Consider the following 16,172-nt stretch of genomic DNA (forward strand, 5'->3'; position numbering starts at 1 on the left):
CTCTCTCTGCCTACTTGTGATCTCTGTCAAATAAACAAAATCTTTAAAAATTTTTTTGACTTAAGTTTACCCAAATTTGACTATTTTAAGCCCAAAATGTTTTTTTTTAAGATTTAATTTGTTTATTTGACAGAAACACACAGTGAGAGAGGGAACACAAGCAAGGGGAGTAGGAGAGGGAGAAGCAGGCTTCCCACTGAGCAGGGAGCCCTATGCGGGACTCGATCCCAGAACCCTGGGATCATAACCAGAGCGGAAGGCAGATGCTAACCAACTGAGCCACTCAGGCGCCCAAAAATTTAAAAAAAAATTTTTTTTTAATTAAAAAAAAAGCCAGTTGCAGCGCCTACTAAAAATCTTTTTTTTCATCCTCTGCACCTGCATTGCCTTCTCTCTGGCACACCTGTAAGCACCCAACTCCTAATAGGTCATGGGCCTTGTCTAAGTGGCCACCAGCAGTACCTGGCCTCTTGTCCTCTACTGGCTGTTTTTATTACGAGACCAAGCTTCTCCTCCCCTTTTTCTTCCCACACATCTGCTAGTGGTAAGCCCGGAGAGAGCAAGGCTGGGGCAGAAGGAACAGAGACCACAGAGAGAGGCAACGGACAGCCGCAGCCAGGTTCAGTGACTCTCATTCCTCTCCCCTCCACATTCCTTCCTGATTGATTGAAGAGCCATGGAATCTTCCTGATGGCAGAACGCCAGAAAGAGCCCTGAGGGGCCCGAGATGTCATTGATTCTCCAGATCCTGGACTATGTTCTAGTTGCGTGAGGTCTGGTACTCCCTAGGTTTGCAGGGTGTTCCTTGCTGCTTCTGGGCTCCCATGAGATTTGTTTTCCCTATTTCTGTCTAACTAAAGTACATCCACTAAGCAAAACCAGACATTTGTTTGTAGTGGACAGAATTCTCCCAAATACTACTGTGGTCATCTTGCAGATGACTGCCGCTAGACAGCAAAAACAAATGAGACGCCCCAGCTATTTGGGGCGAGGGGCAATATTATTTGGTATTTTAGTATCTTCTATGGTTTCTCTCCCCTGTTGACCTGTGAGCTTCATGGAAGCAATGGTCCTACATAATTCCTGGGGATAACCACAGTGCCCAGAACAGTCTGGAATGTAGAACGTTCTCAGCAACTGTTTGTTGGAAGATGTTGGAAGATGCACCATATATGTTTGTTGACGGAATGGTTGAATTAGCACTGAAGGAGTCTTTACATTAGTCATGAGCTGGTAATTTAAAATGGTCTCGTTTTTTAATTGCCTTGAATCAACAAACAGGATAGATAGATGCGTTGTCTTCATTGTAAAGAAAGGCTTCTATTGTTTTTTTTTTTTATGTAGGGCCCCCCGCCCCCCAACGTGAACACTAGTTCTCCCATAAGACCCAGTGGCCTCCACAGTTCGGAACCCAATACACATTTCCTAGACGATCGTCATGACACCCTCGCCAGCCTCTTCTGGCTTTTAACAGGCGTGTTAACCAGTGGAACTGTGAGGCTAACGGAAGGGAGCAGAACGTCTGTTTTCTGCTAACGGCTTCTGAGTGGGGTTTCTTTTTTTTTTTTTTTTTTTTTTTTTTAGATTTTTTTATTTATTTATTTGTAAGAGAGAGTGAGAGCGAGCACAGGCAGACAGAGTGGAAGGCAGAGTCAGAGGGTGAAGCAGGCTCCCTGCGGAGCAAGGAGCCCGATGTGGGACTCGATCCCAGGACGCTGGGATCATGACCTGAGCCGAAGGCAGCTGCTTAACCAACTGAGCCACCCAGGCGTCCCCTGAGTGGGGTTTCTTAATGCATAGTCTGAGTTGCCCTGGAGCCGGCCGTGGGCAGACACCATGCAGGCTCTGGCGTTCGGCGACGGGGGACCTGGAAGAGGAGGATCCACAAGCCCGCGGCGGTGAGCTGCCCCGCGCTTGGCAGAGGGCGAGGTGCCAGAGCGCGGGAGACGCCGCCGTGGGTACATGGCTGTTCCGCGGCAGTCGGGCGAGGCCAGGAGGCTCCGGTGTGCAGATCCCTCTCTCCCCTCTAGAGGAGCAGCTCCCGCGGTAGGGAGAATTGGGCTTAGTACTTGCCACCGCTCGGACCCGGGTATCCCGGGACTCCGGGTCCTTTGCGGTCTAGTTCGAGACTACATTTCCCAGCAGGCCGCGCGGTGATTGAAAGCTCTGTCAGCCTATGGACGGACGAAGCTTCTGGTCGCGGAAAATGAGGAGCCAATGGTAAGGGAACAGGGGCGGTGTTTTCCGGCTGCGGGCTGTCGAGCCTTGAATCCCACCTGTGTCCCCACAGCCCCGTCACGAATCCCGGTAGGGTTCAGGGAGGGACCGCCTCGGCGTTGTGGGCCGGGTGTGGCTCGGCGGTGGAGGACTCTCAATTCCTGCTCCATCCCCGGCCGGGCCCCGGGGCGGTGAGTGATGCGGGGAAGGAGACCGCGGCGGTAGCCTGGGAGCTGTTGAGGGGCGTGGAGAGGACTCGCCCTCCGCCGCGATGTGCTCCCTGCCAGGTCCCCGCGCTCGCCTTTCGGAGCCCGCGGCGTTTGCTGAAGAGTGGGGAGAGGCGGCTGCGGCTTTCTGTGCGGTCGTCGGGAGAGCCCATCCTCTCGACCAATGTTCTTTCTCCTCCGAGGTGGTCTCCGGGCTTCAGCTCAGTGCCGTGACCCTGTGACCGCGGCGCCCTGATTAGGGCCTCGAGCACTGCCCGGGGAGGGCGGGAGGGACGGGTGTCGGCCCACCCGTGCCGTCATGTCCCTATTAATAACCCGGCGAACAAACTGGTGCTGCTGACAATGGCCCTTAGTCACAGCACCTCTGCGCCCTGGGGCCTGGGGGGTCACCTGTCGGGGTGGGGGTGGGGCAGGAGACGGGGCGAGAAATAAGGTTTCTGGGACGGTGGCTGCGAACTCCCTCCCCGTCAGTCCCGCTGACTCCTGCAAGTGGGCATAGCAGTTGTGTTTCCGAATGGACGTAGAAGTAAAATTTATGCTCAAAACTTACTTCCTAATGACACTCTTTTAATCCAGAGAGATGAAATGTATCCCTGCGATGTTTAGGTCCTTAAAAATTCAGTACTTTATAATGACCAATACCAATGTGTGGAAATGTGTAAATATTTCCGTGAAAAGTGTGAGTGTCTTCTCCTCGCACCCTGGTGCTTTGATGGGCGAGACAAAACACCCAGGAAGAGTTAAGCTTCCTCACTCCGGTCTGGTCCATCCTCCACTGAAATGCAGAATTTTTTGTAGCAGGTTCATCTGGCTGACTTGTGTTTGTTTCTATTGGAAACTCTTTAAGCCACTCCCTCCCCCCAAAAAACCCCACAAAAGACCCCAAAACAAAACTAAAAAAAGCCCATTATATTTCTTTGTGACTCCTAATGCCTTACAACATATTGCTGAATAAATTACTGATCCATCCAGTAATCTGACCAACACCCTCCAAATAATTTTTTCTTGATACTGCTGTCAGTTTTATCAATGTGTTGATGATTGTTTTCAGGCCCCATGGGTTTGTGTGTGTGTGTGTGTGCTTATCTTCGTTAAATTTTACTTTATTTTACAGCTTACCCAGGTCTTTTTAAATCTCATTTCTGATTCCATTAAACCTTGAAATAGAATGGTACCCCGGGGGGCGCCTGGGTGGCTCAGTGGGTTAGGCCGCTGCCTTTGGCTCAGGTCATGATCTCAGGGTCCTGGGATCGAGTCCCGCATCGGGCTCTCTGCTTGGCAGGGAGCCTGCTTCCTTCTCTCTCTCTCTCTCTCTGCCTGCCTCTCAGTGTACTTGTAATTTCTCTCTGTCAAATAAATAAATAAAATCTTTAAAAAAAAAAAAAAAAAAAAAAAAAAAAAAGAATGGTACCCCGGGTCGTTGGCTTTGGGGTTCTGCATAGTCTGTTCCTTGAAGTTGACACCAAATCTACAAGCCAGGAAAAGTCAGCTGCTCCATAACTAATACAAGTAGAATGAAGTCCACAATCTCCTAGGTTGCTGAGGAAAATGTCGCTGGAGAGCTTTTCACAAATCAAGTCATCCCCACATATTCTCTTTGTTTATCTGGTCCATCATGGACAAGTTAATCCTCAAAAAGCTCATGTTTCCAAAGACTGTGGATTCTGTAGATGTGTTTGGGAGCTCCAGGCCTCACTTCGTGATGTGCGTGTTGGCCAAGGGAAGGATGATGTAGAAACAGAACAAGAAAAGCAACTCCTCCGTGGTTGACAGAATTACCTCATTGCTATTCTAGGTGGGGGGCGGGGGGTGAGGGGTGGGGAAAGTGGTCTCTTTGGGTACACTGGTGGCCACTGGGGCTGTCTTTTGGTTTTGAGACAATGATTAGAATGTCCAGAGAGCTTTTGATGCATAACTGAGGTCTCTTGCTTTAGGAACTTATGACTCTCAATGATGTGGCTGAGGACTTCAGGGAAGAATGGGTTACCTGGACACCGCTTAGAGAATCCTCTTCAGGGGTACCACCCAGCACAGTTAGAAGAATGGGCTCTCAAAGGGTAAGGCTGCTACTCTCCTTTAGATTTCAGACTTAGATATTGTGAGACTGTCCAGGTCCGAGTGGTCTCTAGGGAGCCTGGTCTCTTAGAGCACCAGCTCTCTCTGAGAGTCTTTGTTGCCTCCCTTGTAGAAAAAGAATAACTCCCCCCCCTTTTTTTTTGAATGACTTCCATTTTTATGGCACTTTATGTCTTGAAGATATCATTGATATTTATTGCCTTGTTAATATCTCACCACAACTCTTTGATGTGGTTATTATTATCCCCCTCTTTCAGGTCAGGACCCTGAGACTCAAAGTTAAGTGGCAGAGGTGAGAGTCCAACCCAGGTCTTTGTGGCTAAGAGGGAGCTGTGTTTTCTCCTGTCGCTTCAAAAACAGACAAAACAAACCTCCAGTGCTTTTTCTAAAATACAACAGCTACCCCTTCTCCTTGCTTTACTTCTTGAGTAGTATATGCCCCTTGAAAAAAAAGAGAGACAGGGACGCCTGGGTGGCTCAGTTGGTTAAGCAGCTGCCTTCGGCTCAGGTCATGATCCCAGCGTCCTGGGATCGAGTCCCACATCGGGCTCCTTGCTCCGCGGGGAGCCTGCTTCTCCCTCTGACTCTGCCTTCCACTCTGTCTGCCTGTGCTTGCTCTCACTCGCTCTCTCTCTGACAAATAAATAAATAAAATCTTTAAAAAAAAAAAAAAAAAAAAAGAGAGACAAAATGGAAACCGAAGTCCCACTCCATGCCATGACTGAAGAGTTACTATCCTTCCAGCATGGTTCTAAGGATGTATGTAATTAACAAAAGCAAAAGAAAAAAATTGGGCTCATACTTGTATGTTCAGTTGTGTATCTTACTTTTTTACATAGTGTATTGTGAATATATATTGACAACAATAGTTTTCTATACATTGCTTAAAATAACTACTTAGTAATTTATTTTTTTTAATGATTTTGTTTATTTATCAGAGAGAGGGGTGGGGAGAGCGAGCACAGGCAGACAGAATGGCAGGTAGAGGCAGAGGGAGAAGCAGGCTCCCTGCTGAGCAAGGAGCCCGATGTGGGACTCGATCCCAGGACGCTGGGATCATGACCTGAGCCACCCAGGCGTCCCATTACTTAGTAATTTATTGAATGGAATATGATAACTTGTTGAACTGTATACTTGACCATTTTTAAACCACTTTTTAGCTTGTACAATGGCAGTTTCGTGTGGCTTAGTCACATATGATTATTCCTTTGTTATGAGACAGGTCATTTCCAGATCTTCACCAGTATTGTGATGACCACCTCTTAGCTGTCTTTCTTTTTTAGGTCTTATTAATTAAAATATACTTAGTTAGTAATTAACTAATACATCTTTTGCACAACTTTTTTTTTTAAGTTTCATTATTATGACTATTATTATTATTTTGTTGTTGTTGTTCTTGTTGTTATCTCTACCCCCAAGATGGGGCTCAAACTCACAACTGACATTAAGAATCACATGCTCTTTCAACTGGGCCAGCCAGGCGTCCCACAACTTTTTATTTTAACTTTTTTTATTTCCTTAGAATTCCCAGAATTTGGGGCGCCTGGGTGGCTCAGTGGGTTAAAGCCTCTGCCTTCGGGTCAGGTCATGATCCCAGGGTCCTAGTTTCAAGCCCTGAATCAGGTTCACTGCTTGGCAGGGAGCCTGCTTCCTCCTCTCTCTCTGCCTGCCCCTCTGCCTACTTGAGATCTCTGTCTGTCAAATAAATAAGTAAAATCTTAAAAAAAAAAAAAAAAAAAAAAAGAATTCCCAGAATTAGAATTGCTGGATCAAAGAATAGATACATTTCTGAGGTATTTCATATTTTTGCCAAATGCCTTCCAAAAAGTGAATTATTTATTCCTGCAAGTGTTATATGAACGTGTCCATTTCTTTACATTTTACCTATCCTGGTAGGTATTATAATTTAAGAGTCTGGGTTAAATAATTGTGACAGTGAACATTTATTGAGGACTTACACTTAATCTCCTATGAGATAGGTCTTATCATTATCCCTAGTCTACAGAGGAAGACCCTGAGACACAGAGAGTTTAAGTCACTTTCCTGAAGTCACACAGCTTGTAAGAGGAAGGGTTACGATTGAAACTTCGGTAGTTTGCACTCTTTATCTCCATATTTTATGGTCTGTTTTTATTTGAATTTCTTTGATTAATGGTAAGGTTAAATATTTTTCACATCTTTATAAAGATTTTCACATTTTTATACATTTATATGTATGTGTGTGTGCCTCTGTGTGTGTGTGTGTGTGTGTGTGTGTGTGTGTGTGTGAATTGCCTATTTGTATTCTTTGCCCATTTTTTTTTTTCTTACAAGTGTTTGTCTTTTTCTCATGCATGACTGTATCTACTGCTGTCCTTCTGGGAAAAGTTTAAAGCCCAACATTATAGTTAACTTCCCTGATTCTTTCTAAGGGTGAGGTCATGGCAGCATTGTTGCTGATAAAATTATCTCTCTACAATGGCTTTAGCCTTGTGCCTTCAGAGATGAATTATTGTGCTCACTCTGGACTTCCATCACCCAAGTCACCTTGTTTTGTTGTTGTTGTTGTTGTTATTGTTTTAATGGGAGGAAAGGGGCTATTTTCTCAGCGTCTTGGGGAAATCACCCTGTTTTATCACTCCATCATGGCAATCCTTCCAATGAGACCAACACACATTGGCTTAGCGTCTCCCTGGGCTTTCTCCTCCACTTAGGGAAGGAGAAGGGCTTGCCTTTTTGGTCAAGCATTGTGTGGTTGGCTCAGATTAATATCCTACATCCACCTTCCTTTATAGACTTGCCGGTACAGGTGTAATCTCCCAGCTGGAGCAGAAGGAAGAGCCGTGGGTGCTACCACTCCAAAATTTCGAGGCAAGGAAGATCATAAGGGAAAGTCACACGGGTGAGATGTGGATATTACCCCATGGGAGGAAATCTAGCATTTCAGCCTTGGTTTCTTGTTTTTGTTTTTGTTGTTGTTGTTTTTTAAGATTTTGTTTTTATTTATTTGAAAGGAAGAGAGAGCATGGGAGATGGGGAGGGGCAGGGGGAGAGGGGGAAGCAGGCTCCCTGCTGAGCAGAGAGCCCGATGCAGGGCTCAATCCAGCAACCCTGTGATCATGACCTGAGCTAAAGGCAGATGCTTAACTGACTGAGCCACTCAGGGTGTCCCCCAGGATTCATCTTACAAAGGGTTTAGGAATTTATGTTTTCTGTAAGCTTAATGAACTTCAATAAGCTTTTCACAAGTGAGAGGTGCCTGGCTGGCTCAGTCAGTGGAGTGTGCAATTCTTGATCTCTGGGTTGTGAGTTTGAGCCACACATTGGATGTAGCGATTACTTAAAAATAAAATGTTTATAAAAAATTAAAAAGAAAACTTTTCCCAAAGTGAAAACTTTACACAAAGTCAAATTAAGTGTAGTCTGTTGCCAAAGCGCTAATCTCAGTCTTTCTTACTGCCTTCTGATGCTTTGTCCCGATAACTGGTTAACTTTGTTCCCCGTTACTTTCGTTCATTTTTCAGACTTTGAGAATCAGGTGACAAAACTCAATCAGGACATTTCAGAAATAGCAGAACGATGTGGAGCATCTTCAGAAAGGGCCAGTAAAGATATTTCTCATCCTCCTAGATGGGGAGGAAACTGGGAGAGGGACCTTGAATTCGAAGGGCAACATGGAACCCTACCAGGAGAGGGCCAACCGGAGCCCCTTCCACAGGAGGATTTAAACAAGCTGCTGGATGGATATGTGGGAAAGAAGCCTGTGTGTGCAGAATGTGGAAAAAGCTTCAACCAGAGCTCCTATCTCATAAGACACCTGAGAACCCATACTGGTGAGAGGCCTTATAAATGCATCGAGTGTGGGAAAGGCTTCAAACAGAGTTCAGACCTTGTCACCCATCGCAGAACGCACACAGGAGAGAAACCCTACCAGTGCAGTGGGTGTGAGAAAAAATTCAGCGACAGCTCTACGCTCATCAAACACCAGAGAACCCACACAGGTGAGAGACCCTATGAATGCCCAGAGTGTGGAAAGACCTTTGGGCGGAAGCCACACCTCATAATGCACCAAAGAACCCACACAGGAGAGAAGCCCTACACGTGTCTCGAATGCCATAAAAGCTTTAGTCGAAGCTCAAACTTCATTACCCATCAGAGGACCCACACGGGAGTGAAGCCTTATAGGTGTGGTGATTGTGGGGAAAGTTTTAGCCAGAGCTCAGACTTGGTTAAGCACCAACGAACCCACACAGGGGAACGGCCCTTTAAGTGCCCAGAGTGTGGGAAGGGCTTTAGAGATAGTTCTCACTTTGTAGCGCACATGAGTACTCACTCAGGAGAAAGGCCTTTCAGCTGTCCTGACTGCCACAAAAGTTTCAGTCAGAGCTCACACCTGGTCACGCACCAGAGGACACACACAGGGGAGAGGCCGTTCAAGTGTGACAGCTGTGAGAAGGGATTCGCCGACAGCTCTGCCCTCATAAAGCACCAACGGATCCACACGGGGGAAAGACCCTACAAATGTGGTGAGTGTGGGAAGAGCTTCAACCAGAGCTCCCATTTCATTACCCATCAACGGATCCACTTAGGAGACAGACCCTATCACTGTCCCGAGTGTGGCAAAACCTTCAATCAGCGTTCCCATTTTCTCACACACCAGAGAACACATACAGGAGAAAAACCTTTCCACTGCAATAGATGTGACAAGAGCTTCCGTCAGAAAGCGCATCTCTTATGCCATCAAAATACCCATTTGATCTCGGAAAATGGTCTGTAGTGGTTCTTCTGCCCTTTTTCAGATTTTCATTTCTGCTGCCTCCCGGTGCTTCATGTAGAGAAAGCCTGAACATGGACATCAGTGGCTCAAGCTGGGCCTTTTCCTACACTTTAATGGTGAGGATAAACCCATAGGCTGCAAATAATGTTCTGAATACAAAAGGCATTCCTTCAGTGTTTTTAACTGACCTTATGGAAACGTGAGTTTGGCGGTTGATGCTTGATTACGGAAAGAGGAATGAGATACGTGGGGCCACATTATCACTATTAGTGATTAATATTTGAGCTCTTATAAGCCCTTAATACTAAATAACACCGGGTCCTTAAAAAGTCCTTTATTAGCCTTATGATTCACTAAGGAATTCATTAACACAGCCCTACAAGGCCAGAACTCGCGAGCAATTAGATTGCAGCTAGAGGATTTGGGCCGTGAACACAAAGATGTAATAAAGCAGAAAACACTCTCCCTATCCAGTGCCATGCAGACGTTAGTCACCAGATGTCTCATCGCCGTGACAAGGCAGAATTCTCCTAGAGGATGTTTGTGGTCTTGTGACTTCAAGGCTGAAAGAATTTCAGAAGCTCTTTGCACAGCAGGGTATGAGGTACTCCCACTGGAGCCTTGCTGCCATCGGAGGCATAGAAAATACCCCACATTCAACAAGCCAGAGGAGGCTGGAGAGGACTATAAAACTGTGGAAGCAAAACTGCTGAGAAGCTAAATATTACCAGGGTCGTTCCGGCATTTAGCTGAAGGAAACAGCTCCTGTTTCTAATCACCTGGTTCGTGGGCCCTGTGGTTTTAAGTTAACGCAAGCCTGATTTTTTTTAGATTAATCATTCTATGCACTAGCACATTCCTATATTTAGCAGAAATAAATTGAGGGAAGGCAGTGTGTTGGAAAGAACACTGACTGCATTGAGAAGGTGAGGTGTTTGAGCGCTGGCCCTGACACTTAATTTGGCTGGATTTTACCCCTCGGCCTCTACCTTACCTACCTCACAAGGTTGTTGTGAGGATCTAACGCGCGCACACACACACAAGCACTTTGTTGTTAAATTATAAAGTCATGATGTCTGTAAAGTGCAGTTTTCTAGTATTGTTGGAAATGTCTTTCCTCCAAGGAACTCTGGTTAATATTTCTCCAGGTGCCCCCTTTTCTCTCATAATAACAGATTTCTTTCTTTACCTGTTGAAAGCTTAAGGCCTCAAATCACCGAATGACGCATTGTGGGTCACACAGGGGACAGAAGAGCCAACATTTGGCAGCAGGTCCCCTCTACAACAGCACAGAACGGAGCAGTTCTGTGTCTCAGAAGTGAGACACTCCATGTAGGACTGGATGCCCCAGATTATATGCATCAACCCATTTTGAATTTGGAAATGATGGAGGGATGTGGCCCAAGTTCCAGGGAGCTTTACGGGATCCTGTGCTGGGGAGTGAGAAGGGGAAGCGCAGAGGCCGGTGCTTAAGGAGGGAGCTGGGTGTGTCACACTCGGACAGAAAAGCGATCTGAAGGTGTTCTTTCACACCTTCCTGTGGCAGTACAAACTAAATTATTACGTGAGCCTTTTAACAAGAGTTCATTCTCTTTCATTATATGGAATCCTGTCTGAGAGCTGTAACCCAGCGGGATAGATAGAACTCAGCTGATAACCTCAGCTCTTTCTTTGAAAGAGTAATCAGATTTTAAAAATCTGCTTAACCCAGTGCAGTGGTTCCCAAAACGTGAGCCCAGACCCGTAGCATTAGTGTCACCTGCGAACTTGGTAGAAATGCACATTCTAAGTTCCCACCCCAGAGCTGCTGAATCAGAGACTAGGGGTGGAGCTCAGCAGTCCGTGTTTTAATAAGCCCTCCAGGCGATGTGACGTATGCTCTAATTTTGAGAACCACTGCTGTAAAAGGTGTCTCTTCTATTAAACATAGCCGCAATACTATTACTCTTGAAAAAAAATGAGCAGTGATTCACAGTATCATCAAATATTTCAGTCAACGTTCACATGTCCCTGGTTATCTTACGTTTTTTTGCTTTTGTCATTTTTAGTTTGTTTGAATCAAAATCCAAATAAGGTCTCCGTATCCATCTGTTGGTATGTTCCTTACATGTCTTGATCTGCTCCCCTCTTCCTCTGTCTCTGTTCTTATAACTTATTTGTTGAGGAAACCTGGTTGTCCTGTAGTGTTCCCCCAGCTCTGTGTTCCTCCACTTCCATCCTCTGGGGTCTTTTAACATGATCCTCTATCCTCAGCTCCCCCCTCTTTTTAAAAAACATATTTTATTTCTTTAACGTAGTCTCCACACCCAACATGGGGCTCAAACCCACAACCCCAAGATCAAGAGCCAAGAGGCAAGTGCCCCCCACCCCCGACTGCGCCAGCCACCCCTCCTCTGCTCTCCTAATATTGGTATTTGGATGTATAAACATGATCAGATTCAGATTCCGAGAGGTAAGAATACCCCATGATGATCTTGTGTCCTTCTACCGGGAAGTACATGGTATGATTTGATCTCATGATGTTGGTAGCCCTCATGCCATTTGCGTTTGCCAAATGGTGATGTTTTATTTCCATAGTTTATTCCTTCTTCATTTATTAGCTGAAATACTTCTATAAGGAGAACTCCCTCTTCCCAATTCTTTGGTTTGCCCAAACTAGTTTATATAGGAACGGCACACTAGGTGGGTGGTGGTGGTGGTCGTCGTTTTTAAGATTTATTTATTTATTTGTTTGAGAGAGAGAGTGAGCAGAGGGAGAGGGAGACAGGCAGACTCCCCGCTGAGTGGGGAGCCCAACATGGGGCTCAAACTACCTGAGCCCAAATCAAGAGTCAGACACTTAGGGGCACCTGTGTGACTCAGTTGGTTAAGCATCTGCCTTCGGCTCATTTCATGATCCTGGGGTCCTGAGTTCGAGTCCTGACATAAAACCTCATGTTGGGGCTCCCTGCTCAGTGGGGACTCTGCTTCTTCCTCACCCTCTATCCCTCCCCCTGCTCATGCTCTCTCCCTCTCTCCCTCTCTCTCAAACAAATCTTCAAAAAAAAAAAAAAAAAAAAGTCAGACACTTAACCAAGGGAGCCAGCCAAGTACCCCCACCCTAGCTGTTTTACTAGAATTACCTCAGTTTTTAAATATTACTGCCTGGATTTCAGCCCCATGCCTTAGATTTCGGAGCCCCGTCCCCTGAGAGACTGTTTCTGGACATTTATAACTGCATAAATCTCACAACTTTTCTAAGGTACTTCCTTGGTTTTCTCCTGCCTTACTTCCCTCCAGTTTGTCCGGTTCTGCCATCAAACAGTGTGTACAAGAATTCAGTAAGTACTTGAGTGATTCCTTAGTCAGGGATGGACTGCAACTTGCCAAGTCATACTTGCCAGGACTGTCCTGCCTGAAGCAGGAGAAGAAGCCACGTCCCTATTAGCAGGGAATGATTCTGCCTCCTTTTCAGGATAATATGAGAGTATACCATCTTCGTCTCTTTTATCTGCCTAGGTATTGTTCTAAATCAAATACAATCTGTATGATGTTTTTTTTTAAAGATTTTATTTAATTGACAAACAGAAATCACAAGTAGGCAGAGAGAGAGGAGGAAGCAGCCTCCTGCCAAGCAGAGAGCCCGATGCGGGGCTCAATCCCAGGACTCTGGGATCATGACCTGAGCTGAAGGCAGAGGCTTTAACCCACTGAGCCACCCAGGCGCCCCAAGCAGGAATATTTAAATGCTAGTGGTGAGGGTTGAGGTAGCTGCCTTTCCCTGTTTGCCCTTTGTTTCTAACCTATGCCTGGGTCATTGGCATCTTACAATACTCCACATTTCCTCACTCTGTCACTTCAAAATCCTCATCCTCACCAAGCCCTAACGATTTTACTTCGCTGGTTGCTCTCAAACCTGTGTCAGACCTCCATCCCCACTGCCACTCCCCAGCTCCAAACAACCACCACCGTATTTTCTGAGTTCCTGCCTTCATCTCCTAACTGATCTCCCGGATTTTGTTTTTGCTCTAATTCCTTCTCATAGAAACAAAGTAATCATTTAAAATCTTCAACCAAGCCACATCACATCACCTGTCTGCAGCTTCCCATTGCTTTTAGGATAAAAACCCCAATCTTCAGCCAGACCTTCAAGGCTCCCCTTGATTTAATACTCCCCCCGCCCCCGCCCCCACACCCTCCTCTGAAATCACCTTCCTTCTCATGTTCCCTCCATCCCTTGATCACACCAAGCTTGTACACACCTTAGAGCTTTGGTGCTAACAGACCCCTTGCCCCAGAATGTTCCTTGCCCACATCTTTGCTTAGGTTCCTCTTTGCCAACCAGCTTTCAGCCTGAAATTCACCTCCTTGCAGAGACTTTCCCTGACTGTCCCCACCTAAGTCCATCCTCACCTCCCTGCCCTCACTATCCCATTACCCTCTCTTATTGTCCTCAAAATCCATACAGCTGACAGCTTCTAGTTTATCCCTTGTTTGGGTGAGCTCCATAAGAGGAGGGAGGCACTTGTCTACCGTTCTCTTCCCAACACCTAAATAGTGTCTGACACGTAGGGGGTGGTCAGTGAGTGCCCCCTGGATGGGTTAATGGACACGTACTCACAGGCGAGGAACTTACTGTGTTGGAAAAGTAGCAGTGTGAGACAATGCTGGACAGGTGAGTGAGGGTCACCTCAAGAAAGCTCTTAGCTGCCAAACTCAGGATTTCAGACACTATTCCCTGGGGCAGGGCGTGTTGCTGATGGCCTGGTAGCGGCTGGGCATGATCAGCCGTTGAGGAAATGTGATTCGGCAGCTATATGTAAGTTACGTTAGAGAGAGAGAAACTGAAGGCATTGAGATGATCTGTGATATAAAGTGTTTACTGCACGATGTCTGGTACCACAGTAAGTCTCCAATAAGTGAGTGGCATCACTGAGCACCATGGCAGGCCCCGGGAGACACCAGAACAAAAAGGCAAGATTGTGAAATCTTCTTTCTACCTCAGGAGAATTCCTAGGCCCCATTATTACATTCTTTCCCTTTCCTCATGTGTGCGTAGCTACTATCTAGCCAGTACATGTAGCTAGTCTCAGGGCTGTCATGTCTAGGCTCTCTTATTTTATTTTTAAGATTTTATTTATTTGACAGAGAGAGAGATCACAACCAGGCAAGCAGAGAGAGGGGGAAGCAGGCCCCCTGCTGAGCAGAGAGCCTGATGCGGGGCTCAATCCCAGGACCCTGAGATTATGACCTGAGCTGAAGGTGGGGGCACCCAGGTGCCCCTCTAGGCTCTTTTAATAGAGCTTCCCACCCCCAGCATGGCTTTGGCTTAGATTCCTTCTTCTCCCTTATTTGCTATATATTGTTGGTGCCAAGTCACATAGCCTCTGCTCTGCCCTGCTTTCTCTCTTCTTAAATTGTAAAAGAACCATGTGCTTTCTTTAAAATTTTCCACGAATACAGAACTGCTCAAACTAAAAAAGAAAAAAAAAAAATGGAAGGGTGCCTAGCAGGCTTAGTCGGAAGAGTATGCAACTCTTAATCTCGAGGTTGTGGGTTCGAGCCCCACATTGCATGCAGAGAATACTAAAAAAATAAACAAACTTTATAAAAAATTAAATAAGAGAAAAATACCGGCCCCTGAGCGTTTATATTTTTTAAAAGATTTTATTTATTTATTTGAGAGAGAGGGAGAGAGCACGATCGGGGAGAGGGAGAGGGAAAAGCAGACTCCCCACTGAGAGAGAGCCTGATGTGGGACTCGATTCCAGGGTGCAGGGATCATGGCCTGAGCCAAAGGCAGATGCTTAACTGACTGAGCCACCCAGGTGCCCCTGGTCCCTTAATGTTTAAAAACAAAAACAAAACAATTTCACTACCCAGATTTTACCTCTATAATAGCGTGGCAAACCACATCTTGTTTCTGGCTCCTCTTCTCCACCCCTGCTGTCATCATCTGAACTAAAGAGATGGTTTTCCATCTCGACTTTTCCCTTCAGTTCAGTGCAACAAACATGTACTGAGTCCATCTACACACCAAATCCTACACTGGACAAGACAGTGAAATAGGTCCACATGTGAGAGCTCTTGAAATTCAAGCAAGTTACCAACTCTTTCTGACCCTTATATCCTTATCTGCAAAATGAGGATAGTCCCTCTGCCTTCTTCATGGGGTTGAGTGGGGATCTATGAGATGACGCACAGAAGACTCTCTGTGTAGTACCCGCTTTTATCTGGTCCATAAATGTCAATGACAACAATGGTAATGATGATAATCTTCACCTTGGAAGAGTTTATAGTTTAATGGGGAGACTTGAAGAATAAGAATTATCTAGGGGCGCCTGGATGGCTCAGTAGGTGGAGCATGTGATTCTTGACCTTGGGGCTGTAAATTCCAGCCCCATGTTGAATGTCGAGATTACTTTTTTTTAAAATATATTTTATTTATTTATTTGACAGAGATTACAAGTAGGCAGAGAGACAGGCAGAGAGAGAGGAGGAAGCAGGCTCCCCGCAGAGCAGAGAGCCCGATGCGGGGCTCAATCCCAGGACCCTGGGATCATGACTCGAGCTGAAGGCAGAGGCTTTAACCCACTGAGCCACCCAGGCGCCCCACTTTTTTTTTTTTTTTAAGATTTATTCATTTATTTCAGAGAGAGAGAGAGCATGGGGGGAGGGGCAGAGGGAGAGAGAGAAAGAACCTTCAGCAGACTCCCGCCAGGCACAGAGCTTGACATGCGGCTGGATCCCAGGACCCTAAGATCACGACCTGAGCTGAAATTAAGAGTCAGACACCCAAGGGACTCTGCCACCAGGCGCCCCAAGTGTAGAAATTATTAAAAAAAAAATTTTTTTTAAAGAGAATTTTCTAAGTGAAGAAAGGTGGGAAAATATTTTTGGAAAAGAGGGGGTAAACA

General features: G+C 46.0%; 1 protein-coding gene across 1 annotated transcript; it reads left to right on the forward strand.

The window, feature by feature from the left end:
- The first annotated feature begins 2,237 nt into the window (after positions 1-2,237).
- ZNF774 (zinc finger protein 774) lies at positions 2,238-10,359 on the forward strand. Its single transcript, XM_059179945.1, has 4 exons — positions 2,238-2,408; positions 4,379-4,501; positions 7,295-7,401; positions 8,024-10,359. Exons 2-4 carry the CDS (start codon positions 4,395-4,397, stop codon positions 9,274-9,276), a joined length of 1,467 nt encoding a protein of 488 aa, XP_059035928.1. The 5' UTR covers positions 2,238-2,408; positions 4,379-4,394; the 3' UTR covers positions 9,277-10,359.
- Positions 10,360-16,172: the final 5,813 nt, after the last annotated feature.

Source organism: Mustela lutreola, chromosome 7, assembly GCF_030435805.1.
Source record: "Mustela lutreola isolate mMusLut2 chromosome 7, mMusLut2.pri, whole genome shotgun sequence".
Lineage (NCBI taxonomy): Eukaryota > Metazoa > Chordata > Mammalia > Carnivora > Mustelidae > Mustela > Mustela lutreola.